Here is a 26,321-nt window from a genome sequence, read left to right as displayed (position 1 = left end):
TGAGAAACTGGTTCAAAAATTAGCAACATGTCATTTCAACTAGATTCGAGTCGGCGCTGTATTAATTAGGTCTCATAGGATCTGAAATAAAACACAGCTCGTATCAAACTTGAGACTTGGAGGTCAATAAACTTCAGAGGAGCTGAACCAATCAGTGGAGTAAACAATGACAAATGTAAAATAATCTCTGGCTAGGCCATACCCTAGAACTGCACTGTGAGGGAATAGTTCATAGATTTTGAAGAGCAGTATTCCCCTGTTTAAACGTAGTATCAAACTACAAATCTACACCTGGATCGGAAACGCAAATAATGATGTGCTGCACAGATATTCTGATGATGGCAGAAAGAAGAACAAATATAATTTTGCAATTCTGTGGCTTGCCTCTTGATGCCAGAAATAAAGATTCAAGTGTGGTTCCTGGCAGATTAACTATGGGCTCTCTTACCTCCCACAACACTTAGGTTCTGCGGTTGTGCATTAAAGAAACCTTGTGGATCCACCGGTTGCATTTCCTCATTGTAGTATTAACGGTCTGCTTACCATAACTGTAAAAACATTGAAATGACCTCATAGGTTACTATTGCAGACACTGAGGTGATATGAAATGGGTGCCCGCCACTAATGACTCGCTGTTTGTCATCTTGTCCTCAAAACAAGAAGTTCGGAATAGACCAGCAAAGTTTGCCCTAGGTCCAACTTAAGCTGAAGAAAGAGTGGAAAGTTATGAAAAGAGAGTGAACATACTGCCAGAGCAGTCAACTATAAGATGCGACTCATCGTGTGTGTGGCCAAACAAGCATAAGAACAGAAAGACTTTTTGGTCCAGCTAATTTAGTACAATTTGTTAATAACTAGGTAATAGGACACACTGTCTTCAGTTCAACTGTCTGATTCACAATAGTGAATCCCTCCATTTTTAACAGATGGAGAGGCTGCTGCATAGAGAATATTAAAATTTAAATATAGATACATCCATTTTAAACTATAGTCTTGTACAATGTGCCGTTAAGGCTAGCAATAGAAAAATACTTAAAATGTATTTACAAATTTCGTTTCAGTTAAAAATAATACCCTTTTGATTTATTCCTCAAAAATTGTGCCCATCCCCACATTCTAATTATCCTTCTTGGTCTAAGCTTGACTAAAGCTCCAGCTATCCTAAAACTCTACAAAAAGTGAGCGGAACAAAGTTAATTTGGGGTTTTACATTCAAAAAATCCGCTATGGCCTGTCTCCAGCTAACTGCTTTAGGCACAATACTTTTTGTACGCAAATCCTAAAAGTCGGCGCAGTGGGAAATATGGTGAGAAAAATATTACTCCTGTCCATGAAACTAGTCCAATTAACTATCTTTTTGGCCTACCTATATGTTGCATAGCTTGCAGAATTGCTTGCTTCTTTGTGACGAAAATGTTACTATTATGCAGACGATACTCAGATTATCCTGAGGGAAAACTATTATCGTTCCTATTAAGTTATGGTCTTTATTAAGGAAGTGACCCCCATGGAAGAAACAAAACTCGCTGGTGCTTAATGTCCATAAAATGGAGGTGCTAATCTTTGGCAACCTTTTCCATGTGGACCACAGAATGACTGCCAGACACCTTTGGTCTGCCTCCCAAGCCTGCCTAACACGCCAGAAACCTTAGCATCATTTTGACTTCAAGTGCTCCTTTGAAGAGCAGATACATTTTTTAACCTTCACCTGCAACCGTCTTTTTAGTATAAGAAGGAAGATTCTTTCATTTCTGCCTTAGTCTTCCAGGAAAAGTCTCATACAAGCCTTAGTAATACACAAGGTTGATTACTACAACTGCCTGTTGGTAGACATCCCTGGTTATTTGTTGCAAAAGCTTCAGATGGTCCAAAATGAGGCAGCTCACTTACTCCTTGCATTCAATAGACAATATTTCTAGCACCCGCATCAGCTTCACTAGCTACCTATTTCTAAAAGAAGCCTATTCAGCGCATGGTGCCTGTGTCACAGGACAATCCACACTCCTACACAAGAAAGCAACATGCAGTCTTTGTTTTCCTTGTACTTTCTAGTGCAGACTCTTCACTCAAAATGATGGCATCAGGATTGGAGGTTGCTCACATGTAGTGGTGACATCCAAGGCCTGGAATTCAGACCATAGATTCATGCCTCTGGGATGAATCCAATCTCATCATATTCAGGAAATAGCTAAAGACTCATCAAGTCCCAACACTTATATGGTGTTGGTTTTCCACTACATTTTTTGCTACCTCTTTAGTACCAGGATACTTTTTTATGAGGTAGGTGTGCACTCTATAAATAAACTAAAATTTTGCAGAATATCAATAAATAGAAACTATTCCCACAAGGATGTTTCTAGTCAGCTAGAAAAAAAGAACTATGGATAGAGTGAAGCAGCACGAGCACCAGGTTTCAAACACCTGCATTCCTGCTAAAATACAAAAACAGAGGATCTGTTGACTACAGACAAGAACAGAAAGGGTGCAACAAGTGCAAATCAAGACTAAGGTTACGTGGTACAAATCAAGACTAAGGCTACGTATAGGTCATATTTTGTAGGTCTAGTCATCCAGTTTCGAAACAGAAAACACCAAGTGCTTATATTAAACATGTCTTGCATGACAATACATACCCTCTAAACAAGAGTTTTTTTATCGTGTGGTCCAGGGACCACTGAGGATCCGCAAATCCTACTCAGAGGTCTGCAACATCTTAGGACATTAAATAATATAAACAGATTAATAAAGTGTATATAAAAAAGCAATATTAAATTAGTATCCTCAGATTGATTTGTGAGAGCAGTGCAAGTTGATTAAACAGAACATGGATGTTGAGTGGCCTCAAATGAATTTCGGATAGCGCCAACCTTCCCCATTAAGATTTTTATTTATTTTTAATATTTGAGTATTAAATAAAATATTTCGTCATTTGCTTGATGAATGCTTGTTTCTGCATTTTTTGTTTATTGTTTTGTGGTTCAAATCATCAAAAATACTTAAGTCGGGGTCCCCAGATTCCAAAAATGATTAAGAGGGGCCCCAGAGTTCCAGTAATGATTAAAAGGGGATCTACAGAAGTCAAAATAAAAACCACTACTCTAAATCACTTACTAAACTTCTAAGTGCTTTTATACTCTTTCTCTGTCAGGGAGTTAGTTAAATAATTCAAGCCCTCTTTGTTAAGGAAAGTTTGCATACACTACAACTGTCTCTTAATTCAAAAGGCTACACAACGGACACACAATCAATATTAACCTTAAACTTCTCAAGTACGTAGGTATGAGTTACTTACGTCTTGTCAAAATTGGCTTTTGATTTAGCAAGCAGACTTTATCCTTCCGGACTTTCTGGATTGTATTTCTCTCTGGTTGTGAGGTGGCAGGAGAGGAAAGAGGTACAGTGTGCTTTATTTGCTTACAACCACTTGGTTGTAAGCAAATAAAGCACACAGCACCTCTGGCTGTATTGGTTGTAGGCAAATAAAGCATACAGTTCCTTTTCCCTTCCCTGCCCATCACAATCGGAGAGAAACATATGCTTGCTAAACCATAGATGTTCTCAAGGAAGTGAGTCAAAGGACTGGCCTTGGGAAATTCCAGATCACACACATGTGGGAATCTAAAATAGAAGTGTTACTTACACACAAGCTATAAAAGAATCAGACTTCTCGCTCTCAATTAAACTGGGCCAAAGATTGTACATTTAGAGTGCATTCCTGTGGAAAACAAAAAAAAAACTGTCAGTAACTAACAAGGTAATCCCAGGGAACGTAGAAAAAACTTCCATATACTTTCGATGCAAATCTGTGGTACACTACAAGGGGAAAACACACTGAAATTATCTTGTATTCCAATCTGGTGACAAACCACATTCCCACACAGATGCTCAGAATTACACAATAATCTTGTGTGACATACGAAAATACAGTACCACAAACCTATAATGCAATCAGACTTGACAGAAAAATCACACTGCCTTCATAGAGAAAAAAGTGGAGGAGAAAATAAATGGTTCATTTGCAAGACTGTAAAACACAGGAAAAATGCTAGGGACAACAAAATGCAATACTACTGGACATTAAACGGCAAAACATTGCAGCTAACTTGTCATGCAATCCTTTCAGCCCCGTAATGTAATCAATATATTCAACTGGTTCACATATTTAGGTTTGGCACCTGGTTCTTAACACCCTTTGTTCATATAAGATGAAAACGGAAATCCAAAGTTTTGATTGTCATATTTTGCATGCAGAAATATTAGAAGCACGGTCATCCTGCTCGGCAGTCATAGTGCTTTGTGGATGTTTTAAGAAACAGGCATTAGCAAAATAGGTTAATTCCCATAGAGTTATATTTTTGTGGGTACTCATGTATTTGAAAAGTGTTTGCCAAACTTCTCATCCTTTCTAAACTTTACTTAAATGAACCAGGGTGAAAGTGAACACGAAGTAGACACCAATTAGAACATTTAGGAAATTCCATTACAATTCCTGAACGCCACATATACATATGGTCTTCAATACATTATCTACAAATGTAGAGTTCTGGAAAACATTAGTACAAAAAAGAAGTTAGGAAAAATTAAAACTTCCAACACATACACCTCCGTTTTCTGAAAGCGATAATAAGCTGCATATGCAAACACAATGGCACAGATCTTTGCACACAGAAATTTACAATTTGGTTTTGGGAATCAGGCCCATGATTTTTTTTTTAAACATATTGTCCACTGATTATGGTAGACTTCTTCCTTGACCAGTGACAGACCAAGCTATCTCAGATCTTACCAGTGCTCCACAAAAGGTTAAGTTTCACCGCTTTCAAATAAAACATGAACAATTGGTGCGTAACTGAACATTGTATAAATTCAGCCTCATGGAACAAATTTCCTTTTGTTGTGTTCATAAAAAAAAGTTGACTGAAATAATGCCGCAGGCGCTTTACTAAACTGTCCTTGTTACTGTTAATACTCCATTGTAAAACATAACCTCCAACAGCCTTGTAAGTTGAGTTAGTGAAAATATGACATGGAAGGAAAAGAAACCGAATGATTTTTACTGCGATGCAGACTTAAACAAAGCCAGGTCTTACAGAATCCAAATATATTGTAAACATCTTTGCTCCCTTAATCTGGTCTATGGTCTCTTATGCCATTTGTCAAAAGTAAAACTGAATATAATGTATGTTAAATTCTGTAAATGGTAAGACCAGTGCTCTTAATGCAAACACTTACTGCTTGACATGATAGGTGGAAAAGTGAACAGTTTAGATACATTTACATTTGAAATAATGTGTTTCCTTGACCAACGCCTTAAGTGAGAACTTAAGAAAACTACTCATGCTACTCAACTATAATATTTTTACTCCCTAAATAATTCTAATCTCAACCTTCCAAAATCAGAAGCACAATGCTTCAAAGCAGAACGTTTTCCCTAGAAAGAAAGAAACATGCACAGTTTATGGCACTTTCTCCTTTCATTTTTTTATGCTCTAGGGAACTCAAACATAATACAACCCCTGAATGCGGTGGTCATTTTTGTTGCTTAACAAGGTACAAGATTGTTTCTGTTGACGCTGAACAGTAATTATAAAGACAGCACAATCTCTTATGCTAGCAAACGATTGCTAATGAATCTGGCAACATTTTTTGTGAGCAGTCTTCCCGCAAAAGTTCAAAACAGAACCTTCAAGAGCTGGGTTGCCCTAGTAGAATTTCTTTGACTGCATAAGAACCAGCAGTATTCGGTTTCCATATTTCCTTTCCCTCCTTAACTGTGCACAACCTACTTGAGTCCTGTATTCACGTTGCTATTACAGACTGAAAACATAATATGTGCCAAGGCTGAGAGCAGTCTGATTTGATTATCTAAACAACCGAGAAAAAAGGATCCACAACTCTGATTTTCCTTCTCGGCAATTAAAGAAACACCAAATCTAGTCTTGGGGCAGATTTTCTTCACTAAAAGGGGAAGCACACTTTAATCAATAAATGTATACTTATTTTCTCTTATGCCATCTCGACAAATGTGCTGTTGTCAGAAGTGCACGTTTGAATTGTAATTACTGGGAGTTAGTTTAGGTGTTGGTATATAGATATTATTCTTAATTCCGCGCGTTAAGCATTGTGCTTGATCTTTCCATGGATCATAGTATAACGTGCCAAGTCTGAAAAAACATACCTACTGTCTAGCTCTGTTTGGTATCTGTCACAGCCCATCAGCTGCAGGACTGCATTAAAGCCTACCACTAAGGCTGTAATGCATGGATGATAATGGCTGGCATTCATTCATTAAAAACTTCACACTAACAGATATGTTCGAAGTGCCCTAAAGTTCTATTTAATAGTTTAATTTCTTCTGGCAGGTCTCATTGCCTTTTTTAATTTTGAACAGTTCTGCATAATTGCAAAAGATATTCGAAACTTGCTGAGAATGTCTTCTCTACTCCTGATGGAGGATGATGCTTGTGGCCAAGAGGCTTCCTGGATGAAACTGTACGGTTGGCCTTAGGAACGAGATGGATGTATTCAAGAATAAGCAATTTTTCATACATTGTTAGTTCTGAAATAAATCCTTAAGTGCCTGTTCCTTGGAAAGAACACAAAATAAAGGCGTAGAACTGCTAGAAAAAAGAAGTACGTCCATCTACTTCTTCTGTCACTTAACCTTTTTTCCATCCAGTTCTATAATACTTGTCCCACAAATGAGGGAGTCCGCAATAGATGCTCCATTCCTTGAGTATGAGGTTGCAATCAACGCATCTCAACAAGGTATGGCTCTTCAAAGCCTCTGTTCCTTTCCAGAAGCCTTCAGAATAAACATTTTTTGCAGTGCTCGCTGTAAAAATTATACAAAAGAGGAGTTACAAAAATATAGTTCGCTGTAAGCATTCAGGAATTTCAAGTTGCATATTGAAAATCTAAAAACGAAACCAGTCCGGCCTGGCTTTTCTCTTGTTGCCCAGTTTGTCTCGTGTTCACTTTGTGTTAGGTTTTCTGAAGGTCTGGGGAGAAAGGCCCAGGAGTAGAAGGTCCTTCTAAGTTTGTAAGCGTGAGCGGCCCATGGCTGTTAAACACTGAAGGGAACTGTGAAAGAAAGCAGAGTTTCAAGTTAGAATACACCAAATGCAGGAGAAATAAAGTAAGTGCAGGAACCTCTTAGTACTGAGGTTTTTACGGGAGCATTTCCACTTATGGCACCTTGGGAGAGAAATAAGTCTAATAATCGCTGATCTAGAACCGGTGAGGTGAATAGACTTTCAATTCACAACAGGCCATTATCGGGTACCTGGAGTCTATGGGTGAAGACATTGCCATAGGAGGTTCAGAATAACCACACAAACTCCACCACAGTTTATATTACAAATCACACGACCCTCAGATCAAATGAGTGTTGGTAAAAAGAACTTTAGATGTGCAGAGCTGAACCTTTCTGGGAGCTACTGTGAAGCCGCTGATGGATAACGTGGGTTCAAAAGTGTAGTCTCTGCTGCTAATTCAGGGCCACTGCAATAAACGTGAGGTGTTATGTAAAATGAATTTGTTGAGTGCGCCATCACCCGATAGGGTATCCTGGTGCTGAGCAGGTTACAGTCCAGCCAGCCTAGGGCTTAGCAGAATTACTCAAATAGCCAGTACTTCAGCTTTTTGCAGAATGCAATAGAAGGGGAGGAAACTTGGGTGTTTGGCAGCAGCGTGCTCCAAACCTTAGGAGTGATGAAGGAGAAGACTCAACCACTGGCTCTGGTTTTCTGTATGCCAGGGATGCGTGGCAATAGGAGTCTGACCATGTGGAGATGCCTTGAAGGTCAGTGAAAGCAGATGTATTTGTTGAGGTATGCAGTGCTTGAGTTGTGTAGTGCTTTGGAGGTGTGCGTTAGGAGTTTGAAACGTACTCACTTGGGTATGGGTAGCCAGTGTAGCTCTTGGAGGTGGGGTGAGATGTGAGTGTGCCATGGTAGGTTCAGAGTGAGTTTTGCAGGGTAGTTCTGAATGGTCTGCAGACTCCTGGTGACTGCCTTGTTGATCCCGGCATACAGGTGTTCTTGTAGTGCAGCCTGCTTGTGAAGAGGCTGAAGGTGACGGTTTTCTGGAGGTAGATTGAGAGCCATCTGAAAATCTTCCTCAGCATCTTCAAGGTGTGAACACATGAGGCAGTGACAGCGTTGATTTGGGTGGTTATGTCGAGTTTGGAGTAGATGATGATTCCGAGCTTCTTGGTGTGGGCGCAATTTGGTCTAAACTCTGTAGACCACCATAAGGAATCCCACAGTCAGGATCCTTTTCCAAAGTTCATTACTTCAGTCTTGCAGGAGCTCAGCTTCCAACTTCTTCCAGTAAGCGATTTTGGTCTTGGAAATCATGAATTTGTTCTGAGAGTCTTGTCCTTGAGAGAGAGGATGAGTTGCGTGTTGTCAGCACAGGAGAGGATGTTGATGTTGTGGGAGCAAATAATGTTTGCAAGTGGGATCATGTATGCATTGAAAAGTGCGAAAGAGCGGGGCTCAGGGAGGAGCCTTGAGGGACTCCGCAGATGAGGTCATGGTGGTCACAGGTGAACGGTGCTAGACTGACTGTGTCCTGCAAGTCGGGAAAGAGCATAATCCAGCAGAGCTCCAGGCACTTTGATTCCAGTGTCATTCAGGTGTTGCATGACGACAGGATGGTCCAGGATGAGGAGTGGTCCAGGAGGACGATGTAAACGCACAATATCCACCATGTGGGTTCCACACACAATATCCACCAGGATCAGGTGGATATTGTGCATGGAGGCGGTAAGTGCGGTCTTGTGCTGTGGTTGGGTCTTAATCCGGACTGGGCGATGTTGAGGAGTTGGTGGTTGTTGGGGCAAATGGTGAGGTGTTTGTTAATGATTCCTTAATAGTGAGGCTTGGTCTAGAAGAAGGGAGATCACTCTGTAGTGAGCGCGGAGAGGTACTTTGTGAGTTCCTTCAGCAAGGAGAGGGCTGTAGCATGTTTTCAGGTTTCTGGGAACTCGCTGAGGAGATGGAGTTGTTTAGGGTGGGTGTGAGCATGGCACTGGTGGGTAGAATTCTTCTAGAGTAAGCGTGGTGGGACATGGGTAAGACAGAGCCCCGCAGTGGATGGACTTCTTGAGGTTAGTGTCTGCTATTTGGACGAGGTCAGTCGGGTAAGGCAGCGAGTTGAAGTTCCTGTATATGATAGTGATTTTGTTGCTGAAGAATAAGGAGAGGTTATTCCAGAGGTCCTGTGAGGGGTTGGTAAAGATGGAGGCAGCTGCTGATAAAGTGAAGTCCTTCACAATAGTCAAGATCTCCCTCTTTTGGCATTGGCTTCGATTCGGTCCATCAAGGTGCTACGTACAGTGGAGTAAGGATCTCATCATGTTGTTTAGCTTGAGGGGGGACTAGGGCTTCGGTGCAGGAGGTGATCCAACTGTTGAAAGTCTTGTTGGCTTTGTGGAAGATGTTGATATGTTCAGGTGGATGGGTGTTAACAATGGAATTCCAGTCTTTGTTCAGGACGTTGTTCCAGTTGCAGTGGGCTGTTCTGGCAGTGGTAAGTGTGTGTTGGGACGGGGTAGCAATGCTGAGCTTGACAAAGGGGTGGTCAATCCAGGAAATAGGTGTGGGTTCGACGTATATTGTGAGTGTGTGGGTGTTGTGTGGGAAGTGTCTGATCTGTGCGAGTGGGAACGGTTGTGTGCTTTTGGTCAAGGAGTAGAATACCATTGGTGTAGATAGTGCATGAGCAATTGCAGAAGGCGCAGAAGAATGCTCGCTGGTTGGTGTGTGGTGTGATTCAACAGCAGCATAGACAGTGGTGGTCATGGTTGAGTGCATAGATGGTCACCACTGGTGGAGTAGGACCAGGATTGCTGGCGCTGGTGTGGCTGAGGCGTGTCCACGCTGCGGCTGACATTAAGTAGTTTGTAGGAGGGTGGAAGAGCGCAGGGATCGGGATGAGAAGGGGAGCAGGAGAGGCAGAATAGTTAAGGAATGCACGGTGGAAGAGCAGGAAAACACACGGTATGGCTGAGAAATGTCACAAAACAAAGGTCAAAATCATGGCAGAGAGGTACAAAACTGAGCGAAAATGAAAGCATAGAACAAAGCTCACAAAAACAAAAAGAAAGGAACAAAACTGCAAAACGTGAGCTACAACGCAGAGAACTAAGGTCACAAAACAGAGGGAATAGCACAAAATAGAGAAAGAGAGAGTGAGAGAGAGAAGGGAGGGAGGTGGGAGCTGCAAGGCCTGAAGCAGGAGTAAATCCTCAGGGCCAGGAATGGCACCTACTTGATGTCCAGACCCCTTACACCAACAATTCCAATACCACAAGACAACAGTTCCTCCCTCTTTATAGCTATTAAAAAAAGATTTTAAAAAGAATGTTCTTTGTGTAATTGTTACTCAGGAATTTACATTCTAGTGAAGCCAAGACTAATGAAGCTGCTATGAGGTGGTCTAACATGGTTCATCGGTTACCTGTGTAAATTGGACCGATGATTATATTATATATCAGAAAGCATTCAGTGCAAATTGGAAAGACAAGCATATTAATTTAACAAAGAGATATGTCACATAAGTGCAACATTCTGCAATCAAATAGCCTTTTTGTTTGTAATTAAAAACAAGTGTGAAAAATACATAAATGTAAATTGCCATTTCTGTAATCTGTAAGCAAACATTAATAGACCGTGGGCACATCAGGATAGTAGTCCACATCCCTTCAGAGTCAAAAGACATGCATTCCAATTGCAACACAACACAGAAACAAGAGAATGTGCATCGTGGAAAGAACCACCTTTGAATACATTTTATGCAGGGTACAATCTGTAACAACCATCAGTCCCTGGAATTAATAACATTTAATTTCTTCATTTTCATAATGGATGCAGAGACCTAGGCCTTCAAAAGTTAACTGCATCCTGAACGTCTGCAACCATGTGGCCGGTGTACCCGGGTGCGAGAGAAGTAATTGAGTAGTTCCTGGACCCTCTCTCTACCTTCTCCAAAGGCGAAGCCCACAGAACATTTAGACTGTCAGTCACCAGAAAGTTGCCGCTTTCTTGAGCTGATTGAGTGTGGATTAAGATCACTTATATGATGGTCCAGTGACATCTCACTATGCCAGTAGAGTGAAGCTTTCCAGTCAGGTATTTGCCCTGTTCAGGATTCTTGCAACTGTTGTCACTTTAATGAACTCTTAACGGTCTTATTCTCAAGTCATTCAGCAGTAATCATTACTTTTACTAGGTAGAGGAAGAAATAGTTCCCGCCTCAGTACTGGAATACAGCTCTGAGCTTCCAACTTTACCTCGGTTTCTTATTTCTTTGAAAATAACATTACTATCGGTGAAGAATTTTGTGCCTCTGTTTATACCACCATTCTTATTCCAGAGCATCATTTGCAGAAGTGTTAACTCACCTCCAGTCCTTCCCTCCATTATCACACTAGATTCACCATAGTCACTTCCTAGCACACAGCCTTAAACTATTTGACCTAACAACTGTAACTTTTATTTTTTTAAATTTCTGTTTATTGAATTTTGACAACAGTTGGGCACCGTTAGCTAGTAGTAGGGCTATAGCTAGCGGCTTGCGACTGGGTGATGGTTTTATTTTACTGACACAGAGTAAGCAGGTTTGTGAGGTGTTGAGGATGGGTGTACAAAGTATGGCTCCTAAGGTGCCTGTCACTGCCTCCCAATATTTCCTCACTGGCGACCTTAAGCAGCATAAGCTGAAGGTGCGTCAGCTGGAACGGACCTGGAGACGCAACTACTCTGACCCTGCCAGATTGCTATACACTGCTGCACGCAAAGAATATAAAACTGATATCACCCTAGCCAAGTCGGAGCATTTCTTAAACAGGCTATCGTCAGCGGACAATAAATCAAAGGAGGTCTTCAAAATTATGAATGAACTGACCACAGATGACAGAACCCTCCCAACTCAGACCCCTACCCAAGAGACCTGTGACGCCCTCAATCTCTTCTTTATCGAAAAAATCACGAAAATTAAGGACTCGATACCCTCTCTTCCTCAGACTCAATCCCTGGACATCTCCCCCAACAATTCACTGACCCTCACCCAATTCCCCATCCTCAACCCCAACACGTTAGCGGAACTCGCGACCCGGGTCAAATCGGGCTCCCCGAAGGACTGTTGCCCTCCCTCGGTCTTGCGGAATATATGTCTCAATCTACCCGACTGCATCCTACCCCTGCTGAACGGTTCTCTCAGCAGTGGTATCGTCCCCAGATCCTTTAAGGAGGCCATCTTTGTGCCCCTCCTCAAGAAACCTGGTGCGGACCCCGCGGAACCCTCTAACTACCGTTCCATTTCCCTCCTACCCTACTTCTCCAAGCTAATGGAGGCCCACGTCACCCAATGTCTCTCAAGCTTCATCGAGACCTCCTGCCACCTCGAGCCTAACCAGGCCGGCTTTAGGCCGGCCCACTCCACTGAGGCCGTCATCCTAGCAGTCCTAGACACACTGAGGAGGAATGCCAATGCGGGGATCCCCCAAGCCCTCGTACTCCTGGATCTGTCGGCCGCGTTCGACACGGTGGACCACAACATTCTTCTCCACCGTGTCGCACAGGCAGGCATCCAGGGTTCCGCCCTTAAATGGATTGAGTCCTTCCTGACTGGAAGAACACAAGCCGTCCGCCTCGGTCCATACACAGCGGACAAAACCCCTACGACCTGTGGCGTCTCCCAAAGTTCCTCCCTCTCGCCCCTATTGTTCAACCTTTACCTCCGGCCTTTGATTCACTCACTTCAGAACTGGGACATCACAGTGTACAACTACGCTGATGACTTGCAGATCGTCTTCCCACTCCACTCCCCTAATGCCGTCAGCAACTTCCATGCCGCCATGATCCACATCCAACATTGGATGAATTACAACCAACTAAAACTAAATCCAGGGAAAACCGAGCTTCTCCTCCCTGGATCCAGCCCTGCCCACTGGGGCCCGCAGTTCTGGCCCGTTGAGCTAGGCCCTCCTCCAGTCCCGGTTAAATCGGTGAAAAGTCTGGGTGTGATCATCGATGCCGAGCTCTCCCTCAAAGCCCAAGTGAGCGCTGTTATCTCCTCTTGTATGCACCAGCTTCGGAAAATCCGTAAAGTCAGCCGCCTACTGCCTTATGCCGAACTGGTCCAGGTTATCCTCTCTCTGGTACTATCCCGCCTGGACTTCTCCAACTCCCTGTACTATGGACTCCCGCAATCATTGTCACGTCGCCTCCAGGTAGTACAGAACCAGGCGGCCCGCCTCATCTACAAAACTCCCAAGTGGCAATCGGCAAAACCCTTGTTCCATAGACTCCACTGGTTGCCCATAGAACAAAGGGCGGCCTTCAAACTGGGTTGCCTTACGTTCAAAGCTCTCCACTGCACTAGCCCCGTCTTTCTGAACACACTCATCACCCCACACCGACCTACGCGCAACCTCCGATCAGCCCATCTCCATCTGTTAGTCACCCCCATAGCCAAAACCAAGAAATTCGGTGGCCGTCCCTTTGCCCACCTAGCCCCTGCTTTCTGGAATCCTCTCCCTCTCTCCATCAAGTCCAGCCCTACCCTTCTTCATTTCAGGAAACTGCTTAAAACCCTCCTCTTCCCCTCATCAGGCTAACTCTGCCTCCTCAGACCTTACACTCACTCACTCTGTCACTCAGTGCCAAGAAACCTCCGGTGTCAGTGTGCTCTACAAGTTTCATTTAATATAACATAACATAACTGGGCCCAGGCCACATGTAAAAAGCCCCCTGTGGTTCGCCACAGCGCACGCATTTATCCTCTGTCCGCAGCCCATATTTGTGAAGTTGTGTCGGAGTGTAGTAGGTTTGTTGTAAAAAAATGTAATGGATAACATTTTCGCTTCAGAACTCTCCTCACTCAGAAGAGATATCTCACTCCTTATGAATGCCATCTCCTCACTTCACACCCATTCTCCGATCCCCTCACAATACACCTTATCGTCGCTCATCAACACCAATCTCAACCCATCAACTTACTGCCCGCCTAACGATATTACCATCATCATCACTCCTCCCCTCACTAATGACCTCACAACCAGTTCAATATCCGCTCAAGCTTCCTCAATCGTCCCACCCTACAATGCCAACACGCCCTCCCGACCACAACTTGATACTAGCCCAATTACCTCGGAAATTAATTCTTCCACGAACTTACCCATCTTTCCCTGTCCATCCTCATCCACTATCCCCCCTACTCATCAGTCTACTATCCCAGTTCTCCTAGGAACAAGCAGACTCCCCCCTCTTCCATCATCCCCTAGACCCCCCCCAACAACCGAGACCTATCCCCCTGTCTCACCACCCAACGACCTGACCCCTCTCCCCTCTGTTGCATGTTGATCAACTGCTGATCCGCCTCCTGCCACGCCACTGAGATTGCAGAAACCATTCTCAGTGAAAACATTGACATCGCATTCCTAACTGAAACCTGGCTCACCGCCCACTCCACTCCTATCCTCGACTTACTTATTCCCCCAGGTTATTCTATCATCAAGAAAGATAGAATCGAGCAAACAGGAGGAGGCCTTGCACTAATTTTTAAAGCCGAACTTAACATCTCGCTTGTCCACTTACAAGACCCTGCATCCTTTGAATACCTTTGCGCAGATCTCTTTATTCATGACTCCCCCACCATTCGGCTGCACACTATCTACCACCCCCCTGGAAATTGTATCTCCTTTACTGAAGAGATGTCTGACTTTATTATCCAAGCATCTCTCTCACACTCTAAGAATATCTTCCTTGGTGACTACAACATCCACTGGAACAAAAATGATGACCATGCTGTCATCATATTCAAGGATGCCATGGACATCACCAACATGACTCAACTCTGCCATTCCCCCGCCCACAACAAAGGTTCCACCCTCGATGCCATCATAACTAGCAATGATATGGCCTCCCTCTCTAATATACTTCCTGTAGACTGGTCTGATCACTACCTCATCCTCTTCACCTTGAATAGACCCATTAATCGCCCGCCCCCATCAGCACCCTACCCAAGAAACCTACACGCAACCTTCACCTTATTCCACCTGGCGAACTGGAATCCACAATTAAAACCCGCCTACTTCTCCCTCCCTCTCTCTGACAGCACCAATGACTTAACTAACCATTATAATAACTCTATTCTTGAAGCCCTTGTTGAAATTGCTCCAATTAAACTCAAACAACAAAAAAACAACCCTCCCAAGTCTTGGTTCAATTCCGAACGCAATAATGAAAGACGGTCCCTCAGACAATCTGAACGTGTCTGGAGGAATCATCCCACCGCCGATAATCTGGTTCTTCTCAGGACTGCTAGAGCCCAATACAAAAAGCACATCTTCAATGAGAAAGCCTCCTTTCCCCGGTCACAACTTGACTAGGCTAGAAACCGACCTAGAGTACTCTTTAACATTGTTAAAAAACAAACCTCCACTGGCCCTCCTAAAATATTAGCCTCTATTGACAAATGCGAAGAAATTGCCAGCTTCTTTACTAATAAAGTCAATAAGATCGAACTATCCTTCTCTTCCCTCCCCCTCTCACTCCAACCTCCCTACACCCAACACACCCTCCCTAACACCCCTAATTCACTTTCGTCTACTTTTCCCACACCTCTCGATCCATCTCTAACCCTCCCTGCTCTTGTACAACCAGACCCCTCTCCTAAAGCCTTCATAGCTATAAACAATGCTTCATGGAGTGAATTTAGTCCAGTCTCAGAGTCCTTGATCATTAACATCATTACCAAACTCAAACCTTCCTCCCACTCCAAAGATCCTCTTCCTGCCCATTTGGTCCAAGATCTCAAATTTACCATCGCCCCTATATGGACTAATATCATCAACTCATCCCTTTCCACTGGTTGTGTCCTGGCCTCCCTTCAGCTTGGTCAAATCTCCCCCATCTTGAAAAACACCTCTGCCAACCCTAATGACCTTAACAACCTACGCCCTATCTCTATCCTTCCCTTCCTCTCTAAAGCCCTGGAAAATTGTGTCCTATCACAACTAGATCACAACTAGAGAACCACATCCTCGCCTTCAATCTACTTGATGTTTTCCAATCAGGATTTAGAAAAGGATGTAGTACAGAAACTGCTATGTTAAATATTACAGATGACATTCATCGCTCCTTAGACAAAGGTGAATCCTCACTACTAATCCTCCTTGACCTCTCGGCGGCATTTGATACTGTCCACCACCCCACCCTTCTCAACACTCTCAAAGATCGATTTGGCTTGGAAGGCACTGTATACAAATGGTTCTCCACATTCCTTCAAAACAGATCACAGCAAATCAAGCTTAGCCACTTCCTCTCTAAGCCTCAACCTGTCTCTCTCGGTGTCCCTCAAGGATCCATCCTATCCCCAACCCTTTTCAATCTTTTCATGGAACCCCTCACCCTCAAACGAGCTCAAATAAGTTACCACCTCTATGCCGACGATACCCAATTATACTACAAGATCAAATCCCACAAAGACATCCTTCACCTCAATGACACCTTGACTAGAGTACAAGCCTGGTTCCATCTCAACCATCTCAAACTGAACCCGAACAAAACTGAAATCATCCTTTTCACCCCCAAAAATAATACCCTTCCCATTCAACTCTGGATCGATGATATCAAAGCTCTTAATTACTCCCTCTCCACCTCTAATTCTGTTAAATCCCTAGGCATCAGCATCAACCAAAATCTTAATCTCATCCCCCACATTAAAAATACAGCCAAAAGTGCTCTTTTCACCCTTCTCCACCTCAAGAAAATTATACCTTTCATTCCAGCTGATGATTTCAAAATCGTTGTCCAATCGCTTGTCCTTTCCAGGATTGACTATGGTAACGCCACACTTGCCGGCACCCCTAAAACCCATCTTGCACAGATTAAATCTGTTCTCAATCTAGCTGCTCGCCTAATCTCTGACTGTAAAAGATTTGACCACGTATCCCTTGTCCTCAAAAATCTTAATTGGCTCCCAATTGAAGGAAGATCCACTTACAAGATTGCCTGTATCACTCACAAATCTCTTCACCAAAACACCGCCTCTTACCTTGCAATCAAACTAAAAAAAGCAGGTTGCTCGAGGTCCCTGAGGAGCACCAACTCCCTTCTCTTGATCCCACCCAGACTTAAATGTCAAAAGACCCAATCCCGTGCATTCTCTGGTAATGCTCCTACTATTTGGAACTCTCTCCCCAGGACCTTCGCTGCAATCCCTCTTACTCTCATTTGGGGTTTCTAATATTACTGACTCTGATCATGTCCACTCTTCTCTGGTCACCCCCCCCCCCCAGCTCATCTGAATGCAACATTATATCCCTTGTGAATTTCTCGCCTACTGTTAATTTTATCTTATTTTGTTCCCTCCGTGTAAAGTTCTGAATGCAATATTTTATCCCCTTGTGAATTTTCTGCATATTGTTTATTCTATCTTATTATGTTTACCTTCCTTGTAAAGCGCTCTGATACTCTTGGGTCCAGCAGCGCTATATAAAACGTTTGAAATAAAAAAATAAGAAATAAATAATGTGTAGGTTGCAGTCAGGTGTAAGTAACTGTGTCAGAGCGCAGTATTGTCCTGAGTCTTCTGAGGACAGAGGTACATCTAGAATGCTATTCCATTTCTCTAGTGTGAGTTCGGTTTGTCTATATTGCTCATGTTGAGCTGCGTTGTAGAGTTTAGTTACAAGGCGTTGGCGTGTGGGTGTTGTAAGTAGCGCCTGTAGTGCATTATGAATAGGCTGTTGAAGCACAAGTTACTTACCTTCGATAACGATATATCTGTAAGAAACAGTTGTTAGTATTAGATTCCTTACCATAGAATATCCCCAAGGGTCAGGCTGGATCCGGAAACGTTTGCGAAGCAGTACCCTTGCGCGTCGGTAGGCGTCATCTGCGGCTCCGCGACCGGCGTCGGGATGACGTCGCCGGAGTACTTAGACGCCGCCCTCGGACGCGGACGTCAGTTCTTATACACAGCTTTTCCGCGCCAGAAACGCATAGCTATGATAAAAACCAACACTGGTGCCATGAAAGTAGGGATGACCTGAAAGGGGATGACCTTAACCCTAGACATCGGTTCGCAGAACGGGGAGGATGGGTGGGGCGGTAAGGAATCTAATACCAACTACTGTTTCTTACAGATATATCGTTACCGAAGGTAAGTAACTTGTGCATCTGAAAGAAATAGGTTAGTATTAGATTCCTTACCTTAGAATAGATACCCCAGCAATACCAACCCCGGTGGTGGGTCTGCGAACCAATAATCACACCAGAAAGTCCTGGAGGACGGAACGGTCAAAGAAGCCATCCGTCCGGACTTTTGCTATCCAGGCAGTAGTGTCTTGCGAACGTGTGCAGCGAGGCCCACGTAGCTGCCTGACATATGTCCTGCAAGGGGACTCCCCGACCCAGGGCAGTAGTAGCCGCCGTGGTCCGAGTGGAATGGGCCAACAGGAGGCTCCTTCTTAGCCAAAGAGTAGCATGCCTTGATGCACCACACGACCCACCGAGAGATGGTCCGTTTGTGCACCGCCCGCCCCATCTTAGCGCCCACGTAACCAACAAAGAGTTGGTCATCCACTGGCGTGTGCGATCCAGATAGTATGACAGCGCACGTTTTGGGTCCAGACGGTGGAGCCGCTCTTCCTCTTTAGAGGGATGCGGAAAGAAGGTGGGTAAGGTGATGGACTGCCCGATGTGGAAGGCTGTAACTACCTTGGGCAGGAAAGAGTGTCTTGTCTGCAACACAACCTTGTCCGGATGGACAGAAAGGAAAGGAGGTTGAGAGGAAAGAGCCTGGAGCTCACTCACTCTCCTGGCAGAGGTGATGGCAACCAGGAAAGCAGTCTTAAGTGTAAGAAGACGGAGAGGACAGTTATGAAGCGGCTCAAAAGGAGCGCACTCAGGTAAGTAAGAACCAGGTTCAAGTCCCCTTGGGGCATCACGAAAGGAACAGGGGGAAACATATGAGTGATGCCCATCAAGAATCTGTTAACAATCGTGGACTTGAACAAAGAAGGCTGATCAGGTAGCCTCAAGAAGGCGGAAAGGGCAGAAAGGTAGCCCTTGACAGTGCCCAGAGCAGAGCCCTGCTGGGCAAGAGAAAGAAGGAAGAGGAGAACCTCAGAAAGGGGGCAGAGAGTGGATCCACAGCCTTTACTGTGCACCATGCCACAAATCTGTTCCACCTGCAGGCGTATACCGACTTTGTGGAGGGACACCTAGCTGCCAGAATCACATTACAAACTTCAGGAGGCAAGTCAAATGGCCTCAACTGCGCCGCTCAATCTCCAAGCATGGAGGTGGAGACTGGACAGGTTCGGGTGGAGGACCGTCCCCTGCTGCTGCGACAGAAGGTCCTCCTGAAGAGGCAGACAACAGACATGCTGAGTAGCTCTGGATACCAATATTTTCATGCCCAGTCTGGAGCCACAAGGATAACTTGGGCCTGATCTTCTTCAGCACTCTGGGCAGAAGTGGTATAGGCGGAAAGGCGTACAACAGACCGCAGCTCCACTCGCGACGAAAAGCGTCTCCGAGCGAGTGCCGCCTTGGAAAATCCAACGCGCAGAACTGATGACATTGCGCGTTCTCTTCTGTGGCGAATAGATCTAACCAAGGCTCTCCCCACTGCTGAAAGAGGCCTTGCGGCACGTCCGAGTTCAGACGCCATTCGTGATCCATCATGCACCGACGGCTGAGTTCGTCCGCCTTGGCGTTCAGTGAACCTGCCAGGTGTTTAACCACCAGGGTCACGCCCTGATGTTCCAGCCACTTCCAGAGGCGCAGAGCCTCCTGGCATAGGGTCCACGACCCCACTCCGCCCTGTTTGTTGCAGTACCACATGGCGGTGGTGTTGTCCGTGAACACCTGCACTACACTCCCCCGGACAGAGGGGAGGAATGCCTTCAGTGCAAGCCGGATCGCCGCAGCTCCAGAAGGTTGATATGGAGCTGGGACTCCGCCGGAGACCAGAGGCCTCTGATCTCCACCTCTCCCATGTGGCCCCCCCAGCCCTGGAGGGATGCGTCCGTCACAACTACGTGCTCCGGTTGGGGTAGGGAGAGGGATCTGCCGCTGACCCAATCGGCCTCCATGAGCCACCACTGCAACGGTCTTGCAGTGCCCTCCGAGATCAAGATATGGTCGGACAAGCTGGCCTGATGCTAGGCCCACTGAAACTTCAGGTCCCACTGCAGAGCCCGCATCCGCCACCGGACGTGATGCACCAGAAGGATGCAGGAGGCCCTCAGCCCCAGAATCCGCAGCGTCAACCTGACCGAGACTCGGGATAACGGCTGAAAGATCGGAATCAGAGCCTGAATATCCCGAACCCGCTGTTCGGGAGGATAAACCCGAAACTGCGCAAAGTCTAGAACTGCTCCGATAAAGAGGAGCTTCTGAGAGGGACACAGGTGTGACTTCAGCACATTGATGGAGAACCCCAGCAGGTGCAGGAGTTCGGCCGTAGTCAGGAGGTGGCTGACTACTGTCTGGGACGAGCCCACCTTCAACAACCAGTCGTTGAGGTAGGGGAAGACTGAAACCCCTAACCTGCGCAGATGTGCTGCGACCACCGCCATCACTTTCGTGAACACCCGTGGGGTGCTGGTAAGGCCAAAGGGGAGCACGGTAAACTGAAAGTGCCCGTGGCCTACCGTGAACCGCAGGTAACGCCGGTGGGCCGGCAGGACGGGGATGTGAACATAAGCGTCCTGCAAGTCCAATGCTACTATCCAGTCTCCCGGGTCGAAGGCAGCTAAGACCTGAGCCAGTGTCAGCATCTTGAACTTCTCCTTCCGGAGTAAGCCGTTGACGTTCCGCAGATCCAAGATAGGGCGTGGGCCCCCTTTGCCCTTCTTGGGTACCAGAAAGTAGTGGGGCTAACAACAACACCCTACTTCTGGCCCAGGAACGCGCTCGATGGCCCCCTTGGCCAAGAGGGCCGTAACTTCCTCTTGTAGAATTTTCAAGTGATCCCCCGACACACGGTGGTACTGCGGTGGCATGGCTAGAGGGGACGGGTGTAACGTCCAAGAGGTATGCGGTGTTGACTGACCGCAACCCCAAACTCAGGGAGGAGAATACCTTTTGCCCGTATTGCTCATACCTCTTGGATTCCCGATCGGGGGGAGCCGTCGGGAATGCGGTCTGGGAGTTAGAGGCCTGGATGACAAGGCTTTCGGGGTGGGGTGAGAGGACAGGAAGCAAGGGTCGCCCAGAGCCGGTGCCTGGCCACGTTCCTATCTACAGGCGGACCTGTAGCGGGCTTGGACCAAATGCCCAGAAGAACGTCTGACAAGGCCTCATTAAAAGGCAGCAGAGGCTCGGCCGAGCTAGTCTGCGGTTTAAGGACCTCAGTGAGGAGGTTAGTCCTCCCGGCCGCCACGGGGAGCTCAAGGCCCAGGGCCTTGGCAGCTCGCGTCAGCACCACACTATAAGCAGCACCCTCCTCCGTAGCCACGGTAGGAGGAGTGACAAAACCAGTGTTGGGCAAAGTGTCCAGACCACTGGCCTCCCCAAGCTCACCTGTCCAGTCCTGAGAAGACTGACACTCATGTGCCAGAGGGTCCTCGGACCCCTGCCAATCCTCCTCGTCATCCATCACCTGGTACTCAGGTTCAAAGGATGGGGCCGGGTTGTAGAAAAGTCTCCCATCGGCGTCGAGAGCGGCGCCAAGTGGCACTGCTCCGATGCCGGAACCGAATCGAGGGACAGCGTCGACCTGGGACGGCGCCGGGGGAGACACCCTAGGGGCCGGCACCGGCGAGGTCGTGAGGTCGACCGGCGACGACCCGGATCCGGCAGGGCCCTGCGGCGTCGGGACCGAAGTCGCCGACGGCGTCGGGGCCGAAGCACCACCCAGCCCGCGTGGGGACCCAGTCGGGGCCGCTTGGCCCGAAGGCGCCGCGGAACCCGACGGAGGAGCGAGCGACCTCATGGCCATGAGGAAGGACTCTATCTCTGGCGTCGCTTTCTGCCCAGGGAACCGCGGGTATGGAGCAGGCCGTGACGCCTGCGGCTCCAGCGGAGCCGCGGGGGCAGTGTCGCCCGAACCCCCGGCCGCGTCGCGCGAGCGGCAGAAGAGCGATGGCGCCTCTTCGACTTGTGCGTCTTACCTGAGGACTTCCAGCCCGAAGACTGATGACGACTCCCGGAACTGTGGTGACTCCGGCCCCGCGACCGGTCCCTAGACCTCCTTCCGGACCGGGACCTCGAGCGGCACGGGGCTGACTGCCGGAGCTGGAGTCGCTTGCGGGACCGCTCCCGTCTAGCTTTGGACGTCAGGGCCCGGCAGTCAGAGCAGGACTGGTCGTCGTGGTCAGGGCCCAGACAGTGAAGGCACCGGCGATGGGGGTCGGTAATCGACATCAGTCGGCTGCAATCGACGCAGGGTTTGAACCCGGGCATCCCTACCGGCACCGTTGAAGCCGAGAGACTTGAAAGATGATCAAAAAGGATCGAAAAAGTTAGTTAAAAATTGACTAGGGTACAACTTTTTCCGGATCGGCACTGGCTGGCGAGGAAAAAAGAAGTACTGACGTCAGCGCGCGAGGGCGGCATCTAAGTACTCCGGCGACGTCATCCCGGCGCCAACGACGGACGCGGATCCGCAGACGACGCCTACCGACGCGCAAGGGTACTGCTAGGCAAAAGTTTCCGGATCCAGTCTGACGCCTGGGGATATTCTAAGGTAAGAAATCTAATACTAACCTGTTTCTTTCAGATATGTAGGGTAGATGTTCTTAATCGCTGCAAGCAGCCTGAGGTATGCAAATAACATTAGCAGTGTGCGAGTTCTGACAGCACATCCAATGAGGTTTTAAATTGACCGTTATGGAACATGTCTCTCATTGTGCGCGGGCCCATTCCATGCAGCAGTTTCTGTGTTTTCTGCTCGTGTAATTGTGATTTTGGAATGGTGTGTTAGCGGGGTGGCAGGCGTATATACTGGTATTTTGTAAGCCCTACGTGCTAGGGTGTGCCACGCTGCTGCAGTACTATGTATGGGGTCTATCACTGTTCTGGAGGTACCCTGTCATATTGGCGATATGAGAGCACTCTATCCCTGATAATCTCTGGCCCCCAGAATTTGCCACTAGGGTTTCACTGGTTAAAATAGTGCATAACCTAGGTGTTAGGCTGGACAACAAGTTGTCTATGGAGGCTCAGGTTGCAAAAACGGTATCGTCCTGCTTCGCCCTGATTAGGTCCCTTCGCAAAATTATGCCACTTTTACCTTCCTCTGCCCGGGCCCTGTCGGCCAGATGTACAATTCTGAGTAGACTCGACTATTGCAATGCACTGTTGCTCGAGTCTCGCAGTTTTTTGCTTGACAGGCTTCAAAGAATTCAATCAGCGGCGGCCAGAATGGCCTTGGGGTGGCCTAGAAGAACATCAGCATCCGCGGCCCTGGCTGAACTCCATTGGCTTCCCCTTAGACAGAGAATACGATTTAAGTCTCTCTGCCTTGTTTTTAAGGCCCTCCATGGGCTTGGACCCAGAATGCTGCAAGCTAAATTTGCATGGTATACCCCTGCCAGGGCACTGCGCTCCTAGTCAGCACGCCTGGTGAGAGCCCCTAGATTTAAAAAAGTCAGGGCAAGGGGAAGATCTTTTGGGGTGGCTGCGGCCAAACTTTGGAACAGTCTACCTTGGGAGATTAGGCAACTGGATAAACTTCTCCCGTTCAGAAAATCCGTGAAGACTTGGCTGTTCCCTAGGGTTTGAGTTGGCTGTTTTTTACTGCTGTCCCTCGGTTCATGTCTTTGGAGTACCAGCGCCAGGATGCCTGCAATGGCGACAGTGCGCTTTATAAGTTTTATAAATAATAAATGAATAAATAATTAATGGAGTCAGGTAGGCATTGTCCATTTCTACAGCAACGTGTGGTAGATAATTGTGTGGCTGCGTCCAGAAATGTGCGTGCTGTGCCTGGGCACAAAAGTAATAAAGATGTAAGTCTGGGGCTCCCAAGCCACCCTGGGAGTAGAGGCATGTAAGTTCCTTCCATCCGACTCTGGGCTGCCGCGCTCCCATGTAAGATCATAATTTTATATAACATTGTTGTGTGAGAATAGGAATATTTACAAATAAGTATACGAATATCTGTAACACTACCATTTTTGAAGCGCTATTCTATCTGCTAATGACAATGGCAGGCAGAACCACCTGGTGCTCTAGTTTAGTAATTGCCTTCCTGTCATTCTCGTGAACCACCTGCTCTGGGTCACGATTTATCTAGATGCCCAGGTATTTAACCGGGTCTATCCGCCACTGTAGAGGAAAGTCCAGTGGGCTCTGTTGTGTGCAGGAAGTAAGTGGGATTATTGTGGATTTGGACCAGTTAATGCACAGTACGGAGAATCTTTCAATGCTAACGTATTCTCAGAATAGGGGGTTTAAGTTTTCTTCTGGGTGTCGAGTATATAAAACCATGTCATCTGCGTACATTGAGTTGCCAATTGGTCTTGAACGGAATTGCAGCTCTGTGTATGCGTGTTTCTGACGAAATTTGCAGGCCAGTGGTTCAAGCGCTAATGTGAATAATAATGGCGACAGTGGGCACCCTTGCCTAGTTCCTCTGCGAATTTGTAGAGGGTTGGCTGTATTGCCATTAATGCGGAGTATGGCACATGGCTCTATGTACAGAAACTCAATCCAGCGAAGGAATGTTTGTGGGAGACCCATCCTACAGAGGACAGTGAACATGAAAGGCCACTCCACCGAATCAAAAGCTTTGACTGCACCTAGAAGTGCAGCAGCAGCCAGAAATTCTGGATTTAATTGATGAAAGAGCAAGAATATAGTGCGTAAGTCATGTGTTGTTGATCGCGTTGGAATGAAACCGGATTAGTCTGGTAATATTAGGCTCTGCATTAAGGGTTATAGTCTAAGAGCTATTGTTTTGGCCAGTGTTTTGGCATCTGTGTTTATGAGTGACAGAGCTAGCAACTGTACCTTAGTATTGTATTTGGTCTGGTTCTCGGACAATTTTGTTTTTGATGCATTCGCTTTTGAAGCTTACTAACCAGTTCAAGACGCTTCACAGCTTTTCCTCTTTTTTTCTTCACTCAGTGTCTCACTTGGTATGTAGTTCTTCGGGATAGCTATTATTTCCAAAAGATGCAGGAGTAGTTTGAGTCCCATCATTCAATCTACCTTGTTTTTGGCTATTAATGAATCTAGCATTCACTTTCGCTTGCCTTTCCCACAGTCAAGTCGAGATCGGTAATACCTCTGCCCAGATCCTAAAATCGGTGCTCAAGAGCCTGGACTCTCCAGTCTACGCCCACTACCAGGGTCAGACTGGGACAAAAATTAGGCCCGGGCACCAACAAAAAAATTGCCCGGTTTTAGCAAACCAGATAAATAAAAAAAGTAACCCACATTTGCAAATCAGGTCAGTTTTTAACATGAAAAGGCACGCCGTATGGGTATTTTGCAAGGCATAGGAGACTGCATGCATTTGTGCTTGCTACAGTCAATAATTGTGGTAATATCAGGAAAATCAACAGTAAAACTGGCCCACCTGGCCATAAAACCAGCCCACAAACTGGTCTATCAGACCAGCCCACCAGGCACTGCCTAATTGCCCTATAGGCAGGGCCATTGGAGTTATGTGATTATGTAGCCGCTGCGATTTTTGCGTAATTATGGACTTGCCACACAATCCATCATCTGCCGCACAATCTGCAGATTCTAACAAAAAAAATTGTTTGTAGCTCAAACGGTTCAAAAGTTACTAAAAATGCAGTAGCATATGTTGCTGCGCTGTTAAAGGCCCTTAGCAAAGCTGGACTGCTCATATTTGTGTTACTTCTAGCTATACATGGTTGTTAAACTGGTACTAATGAGGTGCAGCCAAAGCCCATAAAGTGTTACCCAGTTTAACATTAATTTGCAATACAATATGTCTCGCATTTGTGAGAGTTAGAGCTATTGCTGCTGTGCATGACATTGTCTTTTACCCACACGCTTTGGTTTGGAATGGATGTATGTGGTGTGGAGTGTAATTATGTGGGTTAGATTGGAATGGTTAGTTGTGGAATTGTGTGGTGTGGAGTAGATTGGTGTAATGGAATTATGTGGCATTGTGTGCAGTGGAAGTATGTGGTTAGTAATTATGTGGTATTGAGTGTGCTGGAATTATGTTATGTTAAATATTTCTATAGCGCACGGCTACTCGATAGGAGTGTCCCGGCGCTTTACTTAGGGAGCTCAGTGTAAAAAAACATAACACCATAAAACCAGAAACAAACAGGGGAAAGAAAAGACCTACTAAAGGTTAAAAAGCCAGGT

The 26,321-nt window shown here is 46.1% G+C and overlaps 1 protein-coding gene across 3 annotated transcripts in view; it reads right to left on the bottom strand.

The window, feature by feature from the left end:
- ELK4 (ETS transcription factor ELK4) overlaps window positions 1–26,321 on the bottom strand; it is a 294,888-nt gene that overhangs the window by 198,323 nt on the left and 70,244 nt on the right. For 2 of the 3 annotated variants that reach the window (XR_013594930.1, XM_078644593.1), the window contains exon 5: window positions 3,641–3,715. Coding sequence is in view for 2 of the 3 variants with exons in the window: in XM_078644593.1 (XP_078500719.1) it covers window positions 3,674–3,715 (42 nt within the window). In the remaining variant the exon portion in view is untranslated. Of the gene's footprint in view, window positions 1–3,640; window positions 3,716–4,335; window positions 7,084–26,321 lie in introns of those variants that run through there. The other variant, XM_078644592.1, reaches the window with a different exon arrangement.

This window comes from Lissotriton helveticus, chromosome 5_1 (assembly GCF_964261635.1).
Source record: "Lissotriton helveticus chromosome 5_1, aLisHel1.1, whole genome shotgun sequence".
Lineage (NCBI taxonomy): Eukaryota > Metazoa > Chordata > Amphibia > Caudata > Salamandridae > Lissotriton > Lissotriton helveticus.
This window is presented reverse-complemented; position numbering and strand designations above follow the sequence as displayed.